This window comes from Carex rostrata, chromosome 9, assembly GCF_964058835.1.
Source record: "Carex rostrata chromosome 9, lpCarRost1.2, whole genome shotgun sequence".
NCBI classification, from domain to species: domain Eukaryota; kingdom Viridiplantae; phylum Streptophyta; class Magnoliopsida; order Poales; family Cyperaceae; genus Carex; species Carex rostrata.
The window spans coordinates 9,272,791-9,285,819 of NC_135926.1; the positions used below are offsets into that span (position 1 = coordinate 9,272,791).

The 13,029-nt window shown below is 33.5% G+C and overlaps 2 protein-coding genes across 2 annotated transcripts; both read right to left on the minus strand.

Annotated features, from left to right (window-relative positions):
- Window positions 1-221: 221 nt before the first annotated feature.
- Window positions 222-3,170, minus strand: LOC144560028 (polyubiquitin-like). Its single transcript, XM_078309192.1, has 2 exons — window positions 3,037-3,170; window positions 222-2,366 (listed from the first exon to the last, which is right to left on the minus strand). The coding sequence occupies exon 2, from the start codon at window positions 2,364-2,366 to the stop codon at window positions 537-539; it is 1,830 nt and encodes a 609-aa protein (XP_078165318.1). The 5' UTR covers window positions 3,037-3,170; the 3' UTR covers window positions 222-536.
- Window positions 3,171-6,749: 3,579 nt separating this feature from the next.
- Window positions 6,750-10,471, minus strand: PAHX (phytanoyl-CoA dioxygenase (PhyH) family protein). Its single transcript, XM_078309193.1, has 10 exons — window positions 10,452-10,471; window positions 10,079-10,234; window positions 9,845-9,966; window positions 9,405-9,465; window positions 9,139-9,207; window positions 8,795-8,913; window positions 8,154-8,301; window positions 7,834-7,978; window positions 7,378-7,464; window positions 6,750-7,173 (listed from the first exon to the last, which is right to left on the minus strand). The coding sequence occupies exons 2-10, from the start codon at window positions 10,131-10,133 to the stop codon at window positions 7,131-7,133; spliced, it is 849 nt and encodes a 282-aa protein (XP_078165319.1). The 5' UTR covers window positions 10,134-10,234; window positions 10,452-10,471; the 3' UTR covers window positions 6,750-7,130.
- Between the last annotated feature and the right edge of the window lie 2,558 nt (window positions 10,472-13,029).

Here is a 13,029-nt window from a genome sequence, read left to right on the forward strand (position 1 = left end):
AAGATTACATGGATTACAACTTCTGACTCCATTCGCAACTCCAAAATTAACTGTCAAGGCAAGGAACAGCAAGAAACTAAATCACTTCTAATTTCATAATTCCAAAAACAGAAGCACCTCAAGATGGCACCAATTCAATTTCACCAAACATATACGCACATAAAAGATTATATCACAAAGCTTATTCAAAAACAACATAACAAATAAACAGTCGCACAACATTGAGAACATAGCAAATATTACTTAAACTGATTCCACATGTTCACAGTAGTTCTCATTATTTCACCACATAACGCTGCTGCTCCTGATTCAAACTTTCACCACAATCAACCATAGAAACCAACTAAGAACAGAAACTCAAAACCACAAGATACCAGGCTAGCCCCAAACTATAACACCCAGTAAGAACTAGCCACACACGACTCACAACAACCAACACAAAACAACAGACTTGACAACTGCAGAGACTTCACCAGACCCACAACAGACCAGATAAGAGGGAGCAGCAGTATATATACACCCATCATACCAAACACTCAGTTGCCACCACGGAGGCGAAGCACCAAGTGCAGGGTTGATTCCTTCTGGATGTTGTAATCAGCCAAGGTGCGACCATCCTCAAGCTGCTTGCCGGCGAAGATGAGCCTCTGCTGGTCCGGGGGGATGCCCTCCTTATCCTGGATTTTAGCCTTCACATTGTCGATGGTGTCTGACGACTCCACCTCCAAAGTAATGGTCTTGCCAGTGAGCGTCTTGACAAAAATCTGCATACCACCCCTCAGTCTGAGCACCAAGTGGAGAGTCGACTCCTTCTGGATGTTGTAGTCGGCAAGGGTACGACCATCCTCAAGCTGCTTCCCTGCAAAGATAAGCCTCTGCTGGTCTGGGGGGATGCCCTCCTTGTCTTGAATTTTAGCCTTCACATTGTCAATGGTGTCTGACGACTCAACTTCCAAAGTGATGGTCTTGCCAGTGAGAGTTTTCACAAAAATTTGCATCCCACCCCTCAACCTGAGAACAAGGTGAAGGGTTGATTCCTTCTGGATGTTGTAATCAGCAAGGGTGCGGCCCTCCTCGAGTTGCTTGCCAGCGAAAATGAGACGCTGCTGGTCCGGGGGGATACCTTCCTTGTCTTGAATCTTGGCCTTCACATTGTCGATAGTGTCAGAGCTCTCCACCTCCAGAGTAATAGTCTTGCCGGTGAGGGTCTTGACAAAAATTTGCATACCACCCCTGAGTCTGAGCACAAGGTGGAGAGTTGACTCCTTCTGGATGTTGTAATCAGCAAGGGTGCGGCCATCCTCAAGTTGCTTGCCGGCAAAAATGAGACGCTGCTGGTCCGGGGGGATACCCTCCTTGTCTTGGATCTTGGCCTTCACATTGTCGATAGTGTCAGAGCTCTCCACCTCCAAAGTGATAGTCTTGCCGGTGAGGGTCTTGACAAAGATTTGCATACCACCCCTGAGCCTGAGCACAAGGTGGAGAGTCGACTCCTTTTGAATGTTGTAATCAGCGAGGGTGCGGCCATCCTCAAGTTGTTTGCCGGCGAAGATAAGCCTCTGCTGGTCCGGAGGGATCCCTTCCTTATCTTGGATCTTGGCCTTAACATTGTCAATGGTGTCGGATGATTCGACCTCGAGGGTTATGGTCTTGCCAGTGAGGGTCTTTACAAAAATTTGCATGCCACCCCTGAGCCTAAGCACAAGGTGAAGGGTTGACTCCTTCTGGATGTTGTAATCAGCAAGAGTGCGGCCCTCCTCGAGTTGCTTTCCTGCGAATATCAACCTTTGCTGGTCTGGGGGAATCCCCTCCTTGTCCTGGATCTTGGCTTTGACATTGTCAATTGTGTCAGAGCTCTCTACCTCGAGGGTAATTGTCTTGCCAGTGAGGGTTTTTACGAAAATTTGCATGCCACCCCTGAGCCTGAGCACAAGGTGGAGGGTTGACTCCTTCTGGATGTTGTAGTCAGCAAGGGTGCGGCCATCCTCGAGCTGCTTCCCTGCGAAGATCAGCCTTTGCTGGTCCGGGGGAATGCCTTCCTTGTCCTGGATTTTGGCCTTGACATTGTCAATTGTGTCAGAGCTCTCTACCTCGAGGGTAATTGTCTTGCCAGTGAGGGTTTTTACGAAAATTTGCATGCCACCCCTGAGCCTGAGCACAAGGTGGAGGGTTGACTCCTTCTGGATGTTGTAGTCAGCAAGGGTGCGGCCATCCTCGAGCTGCTTCCCTGCGAAGATCAGCCTTTGCTGGTCCGGGGGAATGCCTTCCTTGTCCTGGATTTTGGCCTTGACATTGTCTATTGTGTCAGAGGATTCCACCTCAAGGGTGATGGTCTTGCCAGTCAGGGTCTTCACGAATATTTGCATCTGTTGAGGACAGTTACCATATGTATTAGCATCAGAACAATATAATTACAATTATTACAATTAAATACACATAGGCATGTCCAAATAGTGCAGAACTATATCAGGGTGTTCAGATAACAAGTTCTTTTCATAATTCAGAGTTGATCAATAATTGAAAACCATCACCTTATTACCAAAAAGAAACAAGTTCTTTACAACAATTGGATGTAATCAAAATTTAAAAACACACAAAAAAAACATATTATACAAATCTAGCTCAGGTCAATGAGAGTTTTTTATTTAAAGGATGATTTTTAACATATCTGCACGACAAGCCTGTCAAAGGCGGTCAAACGAATAAAATCCAACAACCGATCTAATTTACAACCGACAGATCTGATGAACCTATTGGTCAATTAATATTATTAATTGATAAACTGCTGTTTTGAGGAAAATTTGAGAAGACCTGACAAGATCTACCGAATAGAGCACGACCTTAAGCACAAAATAAATAGATGTCACAGATCGATACAGATTACAAGAGTTCATACAATATTTGATGCATATGATAACCTATCCAACAAATTTAAAAAACAATTGATAAAATTCCGATCGAAACTAACGAAAACCCGCGGCCTAATTTTCGTAATATTGAAAATTAACAAAAAAGAAAGAAAGAAAAAAAAAATACCTTGAAAAGAGGAAATAGTAAGCTTTCTTGATTTCTGAGAAATTGTGGTAAGATTGAATGGAGAAGCTAGGGCAGCCGATGTCTTATTTATAGCCGCCTCTGGAGTCTGGTCACCACCAAATTTAGTTACCGCCTCAAATCATTTGCCTATTATAGTGTGAACGCGGAACAAGCGTCGGATGCCGAAATTCTAAAAGCAAGAGCGAAGATGGGCGGAAAAACAAGGTCCTGCGATTCTTCTGAGAATCACACCAGATTTATTTTCAAATTAATTAGCGTAACCAGTTTAAATAAAAATAACAAAAAATAACTTTAGCATAACTTCCCCTCCCCACAGTTTCTATTTGAAAATTAATTATTTTGGTGAATTCGTTATTCCACAATTTTAAATCTCTTGATCTTCGCAAAACAAACTCTAAATATAAAAAATTTGGCTAATCAAATCAAAGGTTCATATTCGATGTTTGACGATGTTGACGTCGGTTTAATGATTTTTGAGGTTAAGATAAAAAAAAAATTATTGATGAGTTTAAATTAATATTAACTTATCTTGGTGGTATTAGCGAACTATATTGAAATCATATCAAAGTTGATTTATATGCTATCGAGTATTTAACTTTCTTTATACTGAACAACACAACCGTAAATTTAAAAGTCATATATTTTGATTTCGAAAAGACAAAATTTATTAAATACAAGACAATTTAAATTTGAGAATAGTACATGGTCTCTTAGGAAAATGTCAAATGAAAAAAAGTTCGTGGCCTGCAACAATGCGCGCGGCTTATTCGTTAGTCACACAAAAAAAAAAAACTTAAATTATTTATTTTCGGTCGTTGTGAGATTCCAACCTACTAGCAGCCGCCTATTTGTGATTATCCAGATAAGGTTATTTGTCATTCAAAGAATTAATATTTAATCTAGATCATTTTGTTAAAGAATCTAATGAGGAAATTAATATTTAACCTAGGTTTTTAAATTAAGAAGGAAGTTTATTTTAAATGATTTGATATCAAATCAGTACTAATAAAATTAAATTTCAAATTAATTCAATGAATATTTCATGCATATCATAAAATTAATTCATTGAATATTTCATGCATATCATAAAATTAATTCATTGAATATTTCATGCATATCATACACTATATGCATCCAAGAAATCACATCATTTGACTTTATTTCACTATATATTAATGGCTATTAAAATCAACGAATTGAATTTTAACAATAATCTCCATCTCTTGATAACTATCGAAATAAAGCCAAAAAATCTATAATTTCTTACACATATATAATTAAAATAATGTAAAACACGTCAACAATATAAATTTAGTCATTTTAGAACAAATTAAAAAATTACACCACTACATATCGACATATAATCTATTTTAAATTTTACGATTTATCAAGTAGGTTTTTCATTTGAAGCAATTTTGAACCGAATTTTTTATTTATATCCAAAAAATAATAAAAGTTGGGCAGGATTTTGAAATCTATCCAAACCGGAAAAAAAATTTCCAGTAATTCAGTCTAAAACTGGAAAAAAAATTCCCGATTTTAGAATTTCAAAACCAGCGCCTAAAAAAACAAAAAAAAAACAAAGAGAAACCGTAAAAAAAAATTCCGGTTTCACTATTTGTTTTTCATATTTTTTTATTTAAATAGATATATTTATAATTTATTTATTTTTTGTATTAAAATATTATAAGTATTTAATATATTTCTTTGAAAATAGATGAAATACTATATAATTTGATTTATTAGAAAGACTCCTACAAATAAGTGAATAACACGGATCAACATTTTTCATGCTGGATTCTTTGCGGCTGTAAGAAAAATTAATATATTTCTTTATGAGTTATTGGAAAAAAAAATAAAAAAGCTTGGATTCTGAGTTATTGATTCCGGTTTAAAAGTCACTTCTAGGTAATACAGAAAATATTGTGATCCTTCTATTACGTTTAATTTATAAAAAAGTTGTATCTATTTTGAGAATTCTTTTTAATAACCATCATTAAATAAATTTTTATTTTTTTTTCAAAAATAGATACTACTTTTTAGAAATTAAATGTACTAGAAATATGATAATATTTTCTATATTTACTTAGAAGTGACTTTTGAACCGGGATCAATAACTGAGAATTCAAACATTTTTATTGTTTTTCCAATAACACATAAATGAATATATTAATTTTTCTTATAGCCGCAAAAAATCCGGCATGAAAAATGTTGATCCGGGTTATTTGTAGCAATCTTTCTAATAAATCAAATTATATAGTATTCCATCTATTTTCAAAGAAATATATTAAATATTTCTAATATTTCAATAAAAAAATAAATAAACTATAAATATTTCTATTTAAAAAAAATAAAAATCTGAAAAAAGAAAAAAAATAGTGAAACCAGAAAAATATTTTACGGTTTCTCTCTCTCCTTTTTTTTAGCCGCTGGTTTTGAAATTCTAAAACCGGAATTTTTTTCCCGATTTTAGACTGAATCACCGGAAAAAAAAATTCTGGTTTGGGTAGATTTCGAAATCCTGCCCAACTTTGGTTATTTTTTGAAATTTAATTATTTTTTTAGATATAAATAAAAAAATCGGAATTTTGAACTTTGGATATTTTACATGTATAATATATACATTTGTTTATCATTTTTCTGAGTAGGTTGTTTTTTTCTCATAAGATTTTGTTGCCAGAAGGTGCCCACATCCCAATTGTGCAATATTATTTCAGAAGTCAAAATATAAACGACGAATTTAAAAATTAATTTTTTGTTTTCGCAAATGAACAAGAATTCGTCAATTGAAAGAAGCAAGTTAACTTTAGTATATTAATCATTGCTGCATTCGGCTCAAAAAAAGTATATTATCGCATTGAATTTTTAGCTTCTCAATCCTGTATAAAATAAATTTACAAAAAGGTATAAATTTTTAAGTAAATCACATCTCTTATGTCTTATCCAAATCGTTAAATAAATTCTTAAGTAAATCACAGCAACGAAAAGAAATTGAAAATTAAAAAAAAAAACATTACTCGTCTTATCCAAATTGTGACATAAACATTATTTGATTCTCATCCAAACTGAGACGGAAATAATGCTTACATTCGACATGTAATTCTTTTATTTTACAAATAAATTGCAATATTTTGAATTCAAGCCCCAAAAGGTACCAAATTAGATATCTGAGCCGATTTGATCGAAATTTATCTGGACACTAGTAATTCGCAGCATTCATAAGAAACTACTGATATTTTCTAGCGTCCATATAATTTTTTCGACGCTTTAAATTTCAGACATCCATAAAATATTTGTGGACGTTGTGAATCATTAGCGTCTATAAATATCTCATAGTTTTTTTTTTTTTCCTCTTTGTGCAATTGAGTTTGTTTTTATTTTGGGAACATGACCTTAGCTACTTCTCTTGGGCCTATGTTGGGTAATGATTATGATCAGATTATCAGTATGCAGTATACAAATGATATTCTGATCTTTTTACATGCAGATAAGTTAATGATTGAGAAGTTTAAATTAGTCATGCCAGAGCTCAGACGCCGAAACATAGATTTTAAGTTCCTAGTTGAGTAGCTGTAATGCTGACAGCCGTTGCACCCAAATACCCGATCCCCTATGACAATTTCCAAAATCCGACAATTGAAGAAGGTACTTAAATAGCTGAATAGCACCCAAGAAAAGTAAAATGCACAGACTTGATGGTTGAAATAGATATAATTCAAATGGAAGTGAATGTTCATGTGACCTTGTTATTTCTTGAAAAGAGAATGGTCACAGTGCTTATTTGATAAACCAAGTTAAAGGCGTCATAATTGCCATACTTTCCCACACAAAGAACCACCACTTATTTAAAACAATGACGATTTGGCAAAAAATAAAATGCTTACCAACACCATACTCCAGTAACTTGAGTAAACTATCTTTTGTAATTCTTATTCATGTGGCTTCATAGGTTATAGTTGATATAGATTAAACACCAAGCATTCACAAAACAAAGGGAAAGCAGTCCAGCATTGAGAGCAGCAGTATGTAATACACAGCCAGCCCCTTCTCCCCCTTCTCTCTCCCCCCCTCTTTCAAGAAGCATATAGTGGTTCTGGTTCCGTTTTTCTTTGCAACCTGACAAAAAAGTTCAGAGAAAAACAGCTAATTAGAGGTGCTGCTCCACGTAAATATAACAGTATAGCACTTAAGAAACACCTTCTAAGGATTCACAGTCTAACACTAATTCTATACATCTCTTCTTCTTTTATTAAAACCAACTCTCATAAATTATACATAATACAAGAGAAGAAAAAAAAACAATAGGACTAAATTGCTAACCAATTATCTTTTGACCATGTACATCCCTCCGTGTCCACCACATGCAAGCTCAAGGCATGCCTTGATTGTGATGATGAATTCTCAAAACTGCCAATAATTTTAATTATTACGGAAACAATTAACAAACAACAAATCCAAATTGTTTCAATAAATCAAAAATTAAAAAAAAAAAAAAATTTTGCCAGAAATTTTGAGGCTTTGTGAAGAAAATATAGATAACAGTTTGCCATTATTTATATTTGGAGAAGATGGCCACAATTTGAGTATTTGAATAATATTTATGTTATAGATGAACAAGCAATATTCTAACCAAATATTCTTTCCGTATTAATATTCTTACAAAATACAATATTCTTTCTTTGACATGTATTAAGGTGTGGTTTCTAACAGATCTCTGATGTTTTCAAATGTTGGCTCATTTTTGTTTTCCAAAAATTTCGATATTAAGCTGTATACCTCTGATGCACAAGATTGCCATGCAAAACCACCAGAGAACCTGATTTGACCTCTAATGAAACAAAGTCCTTCTGATCATAAACTGAAGAAGGGTTGTCGAAGTAGGTCCCACTTTCACCTCTAGTCATGCGCCTCTTGAGACCATCTGCAGAGAATAGAAGGTTAACAATAACGAAGAAGTTTGATACTAATACAGGTATGTTCAGGTCCATTCAAGTTGTTGCTTACACGTTTAAATTACAAAAGATAATTGTAAAACCATATCCTCTGCTAGGTCACAAATGCAAAAATATATAAATGAATTAATAACTAAAGCATACCCTTTTGTGATCCAGGTATAGCCCAAAGGCACCCATTAGTAATAGTTGCATCTTCAAGGGCAAGCCAAAGCCCAGTACAAGTCGGCGGATCAGTATAGAGAAAAGTGTTATCCTGGTGGGGTACCACCTCTCCACCTATGCCTGGTTGCTACATGAACCACAAATGGTTAGTTCATAACAATTTGTTTCCCGTAGATATCAGATTGAGCCTTTTTAGTACAGAATGAAACTGAACTAGATCCAGATTAAATAAACGTTGAGCTGTTCATCACCATAATTAAGAAAGAACACCCTATCATAAATTCATGAACATACAGGGGGTTTTGCAAAGTACCATGATATGGTACAGTGCAAACCAATGTTTTTAAATATGATTTATACAGCCACATCCAATCAAGCTGATGCAAATACTGATTTATGGGTAGACTTTGTGAGAAAAATTATGCGACCGAAATATTGGCTATGTTGTATAATGGACGTCAGCCATATTGTGCCTACATATTGGAAATTTATTTTATCGTGGTCAAATTGTAGTTAGTTGTGTTGGATCTTTTTTTCCAAAGGAACTTCTTAATTGAGTTATTTTACCTCTATTGTTTGTAAATCATTTTTGTTTAAATTACATGAATTACGTATGATACCTTAAAAATGTACATTGACTGAATAACAGCTGGTCTCTTGTATCCCAAAGATAAGAACACCCCTTTGATTTTCTCAGAGAAACAAAACTTTCTGAAAACTGGATCCAATTCATGCAGAGCTGTAAACAAATGTTAATTAAGATCAACAGATCATCATTGTCATTCTAATATGACAAAATAGATAATGTAACTACAACAAAGCAGTAATCCTCCATTTAAAATTTTCAACTGTAGGTCTCGCAGTCATCAATATATGTAACAAGTATGTTGGGATTTTGATAGCTAAAAAATAAAAACAACTATTATAAAAGAATGCACGTAAAATACTTTTAGAGTAATCTTACCATGACCGACTTTATTAATTGATAATTCCTTGGGTTGTCGCAATCTTCCATCTTCCCCATATGCTTTCTCTACAATTTGCATGATGGAATTGATCATGAAATATAATACTCAAAAAATATAGAATGGTTGCCAGCTATGTCGTTGGTACTAATGCGCTGTTGATATTAGTTCAACACCATTGGAATCAAGACAAAGTATAACTCATGGACTTAGTTAGTCATACAATAAACAATGAATATATTAAACTGCAAACATGCATAAATACCTTCGAAGAAAAATGAAATATTTTCTGCGCTTTTATAGAAGTAATCATCTTTCAGCTGTTGCTGCAATAAGATAGGAGGCCCAAATCAGACTTACATGAAATTAAAAGATAATTTACTCCCACATACAATATTTATAGAACTTGGGTATTTTGACTACCTAATACTGGTAAATGGTAATCAATTATGAGACAGTTCAGCAACTTCAGTTTACTTCCAATTTGGTTTTGCCTCAATCTGTGCTTAACATCAAAAATTTCAAGACTATTTTCTTTTTCTTTTTATCCAAGAGTTCAATAACTAACTAGGTAGGACTCGGGTCTCTCTCTCTGTCTCTTTCTTCTATCAGCATGCATCCAGCGACGAGATTTAGAAAGATCAATAATTGAAAGAAAATATAGAGAAAAATAGAAAGGAAATATTGCAATGAACAATAGCGTACATGGTCTTTAGTAGAGAAAATACTTGAAGAGCCACCATCAAACTCTTTGAGCAGCACTGCCATCCGATCCCTCATCTCCTTAGTTTCTTCTTGACTTGTGAATGACTCAATCACAATATAACCTATGAGAAAAATAAGAAAAAATAAATAAATAAATAAATAACCTGTGAGCTTAAATAATATTGTTTTTCTTCTCTATTATACTTGAGCTCAGAATTCTGACTGTACACTTACCATTCGAATTGAAGAACTCGATTTGTTCGGAACTCAAGTTGCCTACAATTCCCATGTCTGTCGAACTAAGAGAGCAATTATCTCCACTTGGAAGTAGACGTGCCTACACAGCAAACCGATTGAAGGCTGCTGGACGAGATTGATCTGACAGTTTGTCTGCTCACAAAGCAAACGGGTACAGTGATCTTACCAATTGGATAATTTAATTGATTAAGTTTTTAATCAAAACAAAATCCGATCAAAACTAAACAAAATCCATTGCCGAAAGTTTCGTAGGATAAATTACTTAGAACCCTAGAAAAGGATCTAACCTCTCCTAATGGAGAATAAATAGTTTAAAAGAAAATGGAGAATAAACAAGAAAATAACAAACCTTCAAATGAGGAAACAAAAGCCTTCCTATTTCTTAGATACGACTGAAGATGGGAGCTAGTATCTTACACGCGAATCCCTTCTTGTTAATTAGTCTGTAACGATTACGTGGGGGAAATAAATCTGCTGTTATTCTCAAGGGATAACAGGAACCTGTTTTTCCGATCCCAACCGTGGGTCCTTTTCGAGATTCGTGCATGAAGAACTAACATTTTTGAGATTCGCACATGGAAAACTTTGAACGGTTCAGATCGAATAACAGGTTCCTGTTATTCCTTGAGAATAACAGAAGATTTATTCCTGTAGGTGGGTCCCTTCTTACAAGAAAATAGTGGGCTCCCAAATAAAAAAAAAAGCCCACGGGTCCTTGTATACGTAGATAAAGATAACAACCATTCTCATTCCTTATTCCACGAAAGCAGATTTAATAGATACTTATTTCCCTAAGCTGACTTCACATTTTTCGTTTAAAAGTGTTTTTTTGCTTTACAAAGAAAAGGAGAAAACTTTTAAGCTCATCAGTTCATGTTAAAAGTTTTCTTTTAACATCTCCGTTGTTACAATCTGTCAAAAGTAACCAGATTAAAAAAGGAATTGGCTTTCGTCTAATGGACTTTAGACAAAATCTAATTCAAAGTTGGTCCTAACCATTTGATCTGCTTTGAAATTCGTGCAAATAATTTACAATTATATGAGTTTAACTGGTTACACGAATCTAAACTGTGGATATTTTGACACCAATTGAACAGTTTGAACCAGACTTTGAATAAGACTGTCTAAAACCGTTTAGACAAAAACCCACCCATTGAAAAAAGCCCATCCATCCGATCATGTTTATCGCGACTCGCAACCACGAATTAATGTTTCAATTCCACTAAAGCAAAATTAATAAAATTTATTTCCCTTACTGACTGTATTTCCTTTTGTTTAGAATTTTTTTTTTTTTTTACATCTTCATCCTTTACAATTTGTCTTACAATTTATTATGAGTAGTATTTTTTCATGTTACATCAACAACTTTAAAAATTATTTATATTATGTTTAGATATCTCTAATGGAGATCTTTTTTTTCTTTTAATGTTCGTGTATTTATCGTTATTTAAATATGTTAGTAATACTAGTATCGTGTTCATACATTGCAACGGAGGCATAGTTAATTTATAATTTTATTTTTTAATCACAGTTGTTTGATGGATCAGGACATTTACATTCTTAATATTTTTGCTCTTTTTTTATGCGTGGTACTTCATTGATTTATTAGGCACAACATTATTAAAGGAAGCTAATTAATCTATAATAGAAATCTTACAGGATATTAAATCAGACCTATTGCTCTAATACTATGTTAGCATTAATTGCTCTAACATCCTCTTTGGAAGGAGAGTAGAGGAAGGAAGAGGAGGTGAAGAACAAAAGGGAATGAAATGGAATGGAAATGAAAATTAACATATTTCTCCTAATTATATATGCAACATTGAAATACTATATAGATATGTTAAAAAAAAATTGGCCCAGTTAACACCAAACGGTAATTATATATACTAGTATCGTGCCCGTGCGTTGCAACAGAAATATATTATAAAATTGAATAGAATATAAAGAGACTTTTTTATTTGACATTCACACAAAATTAAGAAAACATATATTTAAATTAAAATAAAAGATACAAATGAGAAAAAAAATAGATATCCAAATAATAAATAACAATAAAAGAAACAACAACAAATGAAAAAAAGAAGATCAAATATAATGTAAAAAAATTCTTGAAGTATCATTGCAATTTAATATCTAATTTTCTCCACAAGTAAGACATGTTATTAAACAATTTAGATAAGAAATAATATATAAATAAACAAAATTGGGAAATATACGATTAAATGATTCAAATAAGGATTTTCTCTACATATATATTCAGATCGGAAAGATATGATTGTTTCCATCAGTACAAGATCTGCTATTCATCTATTCATAAAGATAAAGTAGTCCTAAATAAAATCCAAAAAGATATGATAGTTTCCATTTTCATTGTCGAAACTATGGAGGAAAAAGGAGAAATGAAATGGAGAAAACAGAGAAATAAGAAAATAATTTAATTATAGGAATTGGAGATAGTTGTAAAGAGAAATAAGGAAGCAGATCGCTGAGAATTCATTCAATTTTAATTGTGAGTTTGTGACAAATCATGTAGCAGTTCTTGTGACGAGTTTGTTTTTAACTAAATTTAGACTTCTATACATAAAATAGATGTATTTAATCAAAAGAAGATAGATTATGTGATTGAAGGGCTGATATTCAATTTGAAAGTTCATCTTTCAATCTCAGTCGTTGGCAGATCAAGACTACTACGTGCATAACATAAGAATGGAGATATACACACAGAGACGAAACTAAAACTTTTTATAGGTTAAAATTAAATACACATGGGGTGAGTGGAATTTTAACTTATATTTTTCAACTACAAAGTAGAGTTCTAACTATTAAACTGCATGCATGTAAATATTTAATATTTATTAAGAGTGGCTGAACTATATATAAAATGTTTAAAAAATTCAATTAAATTTGAATATACTTAATTAAAA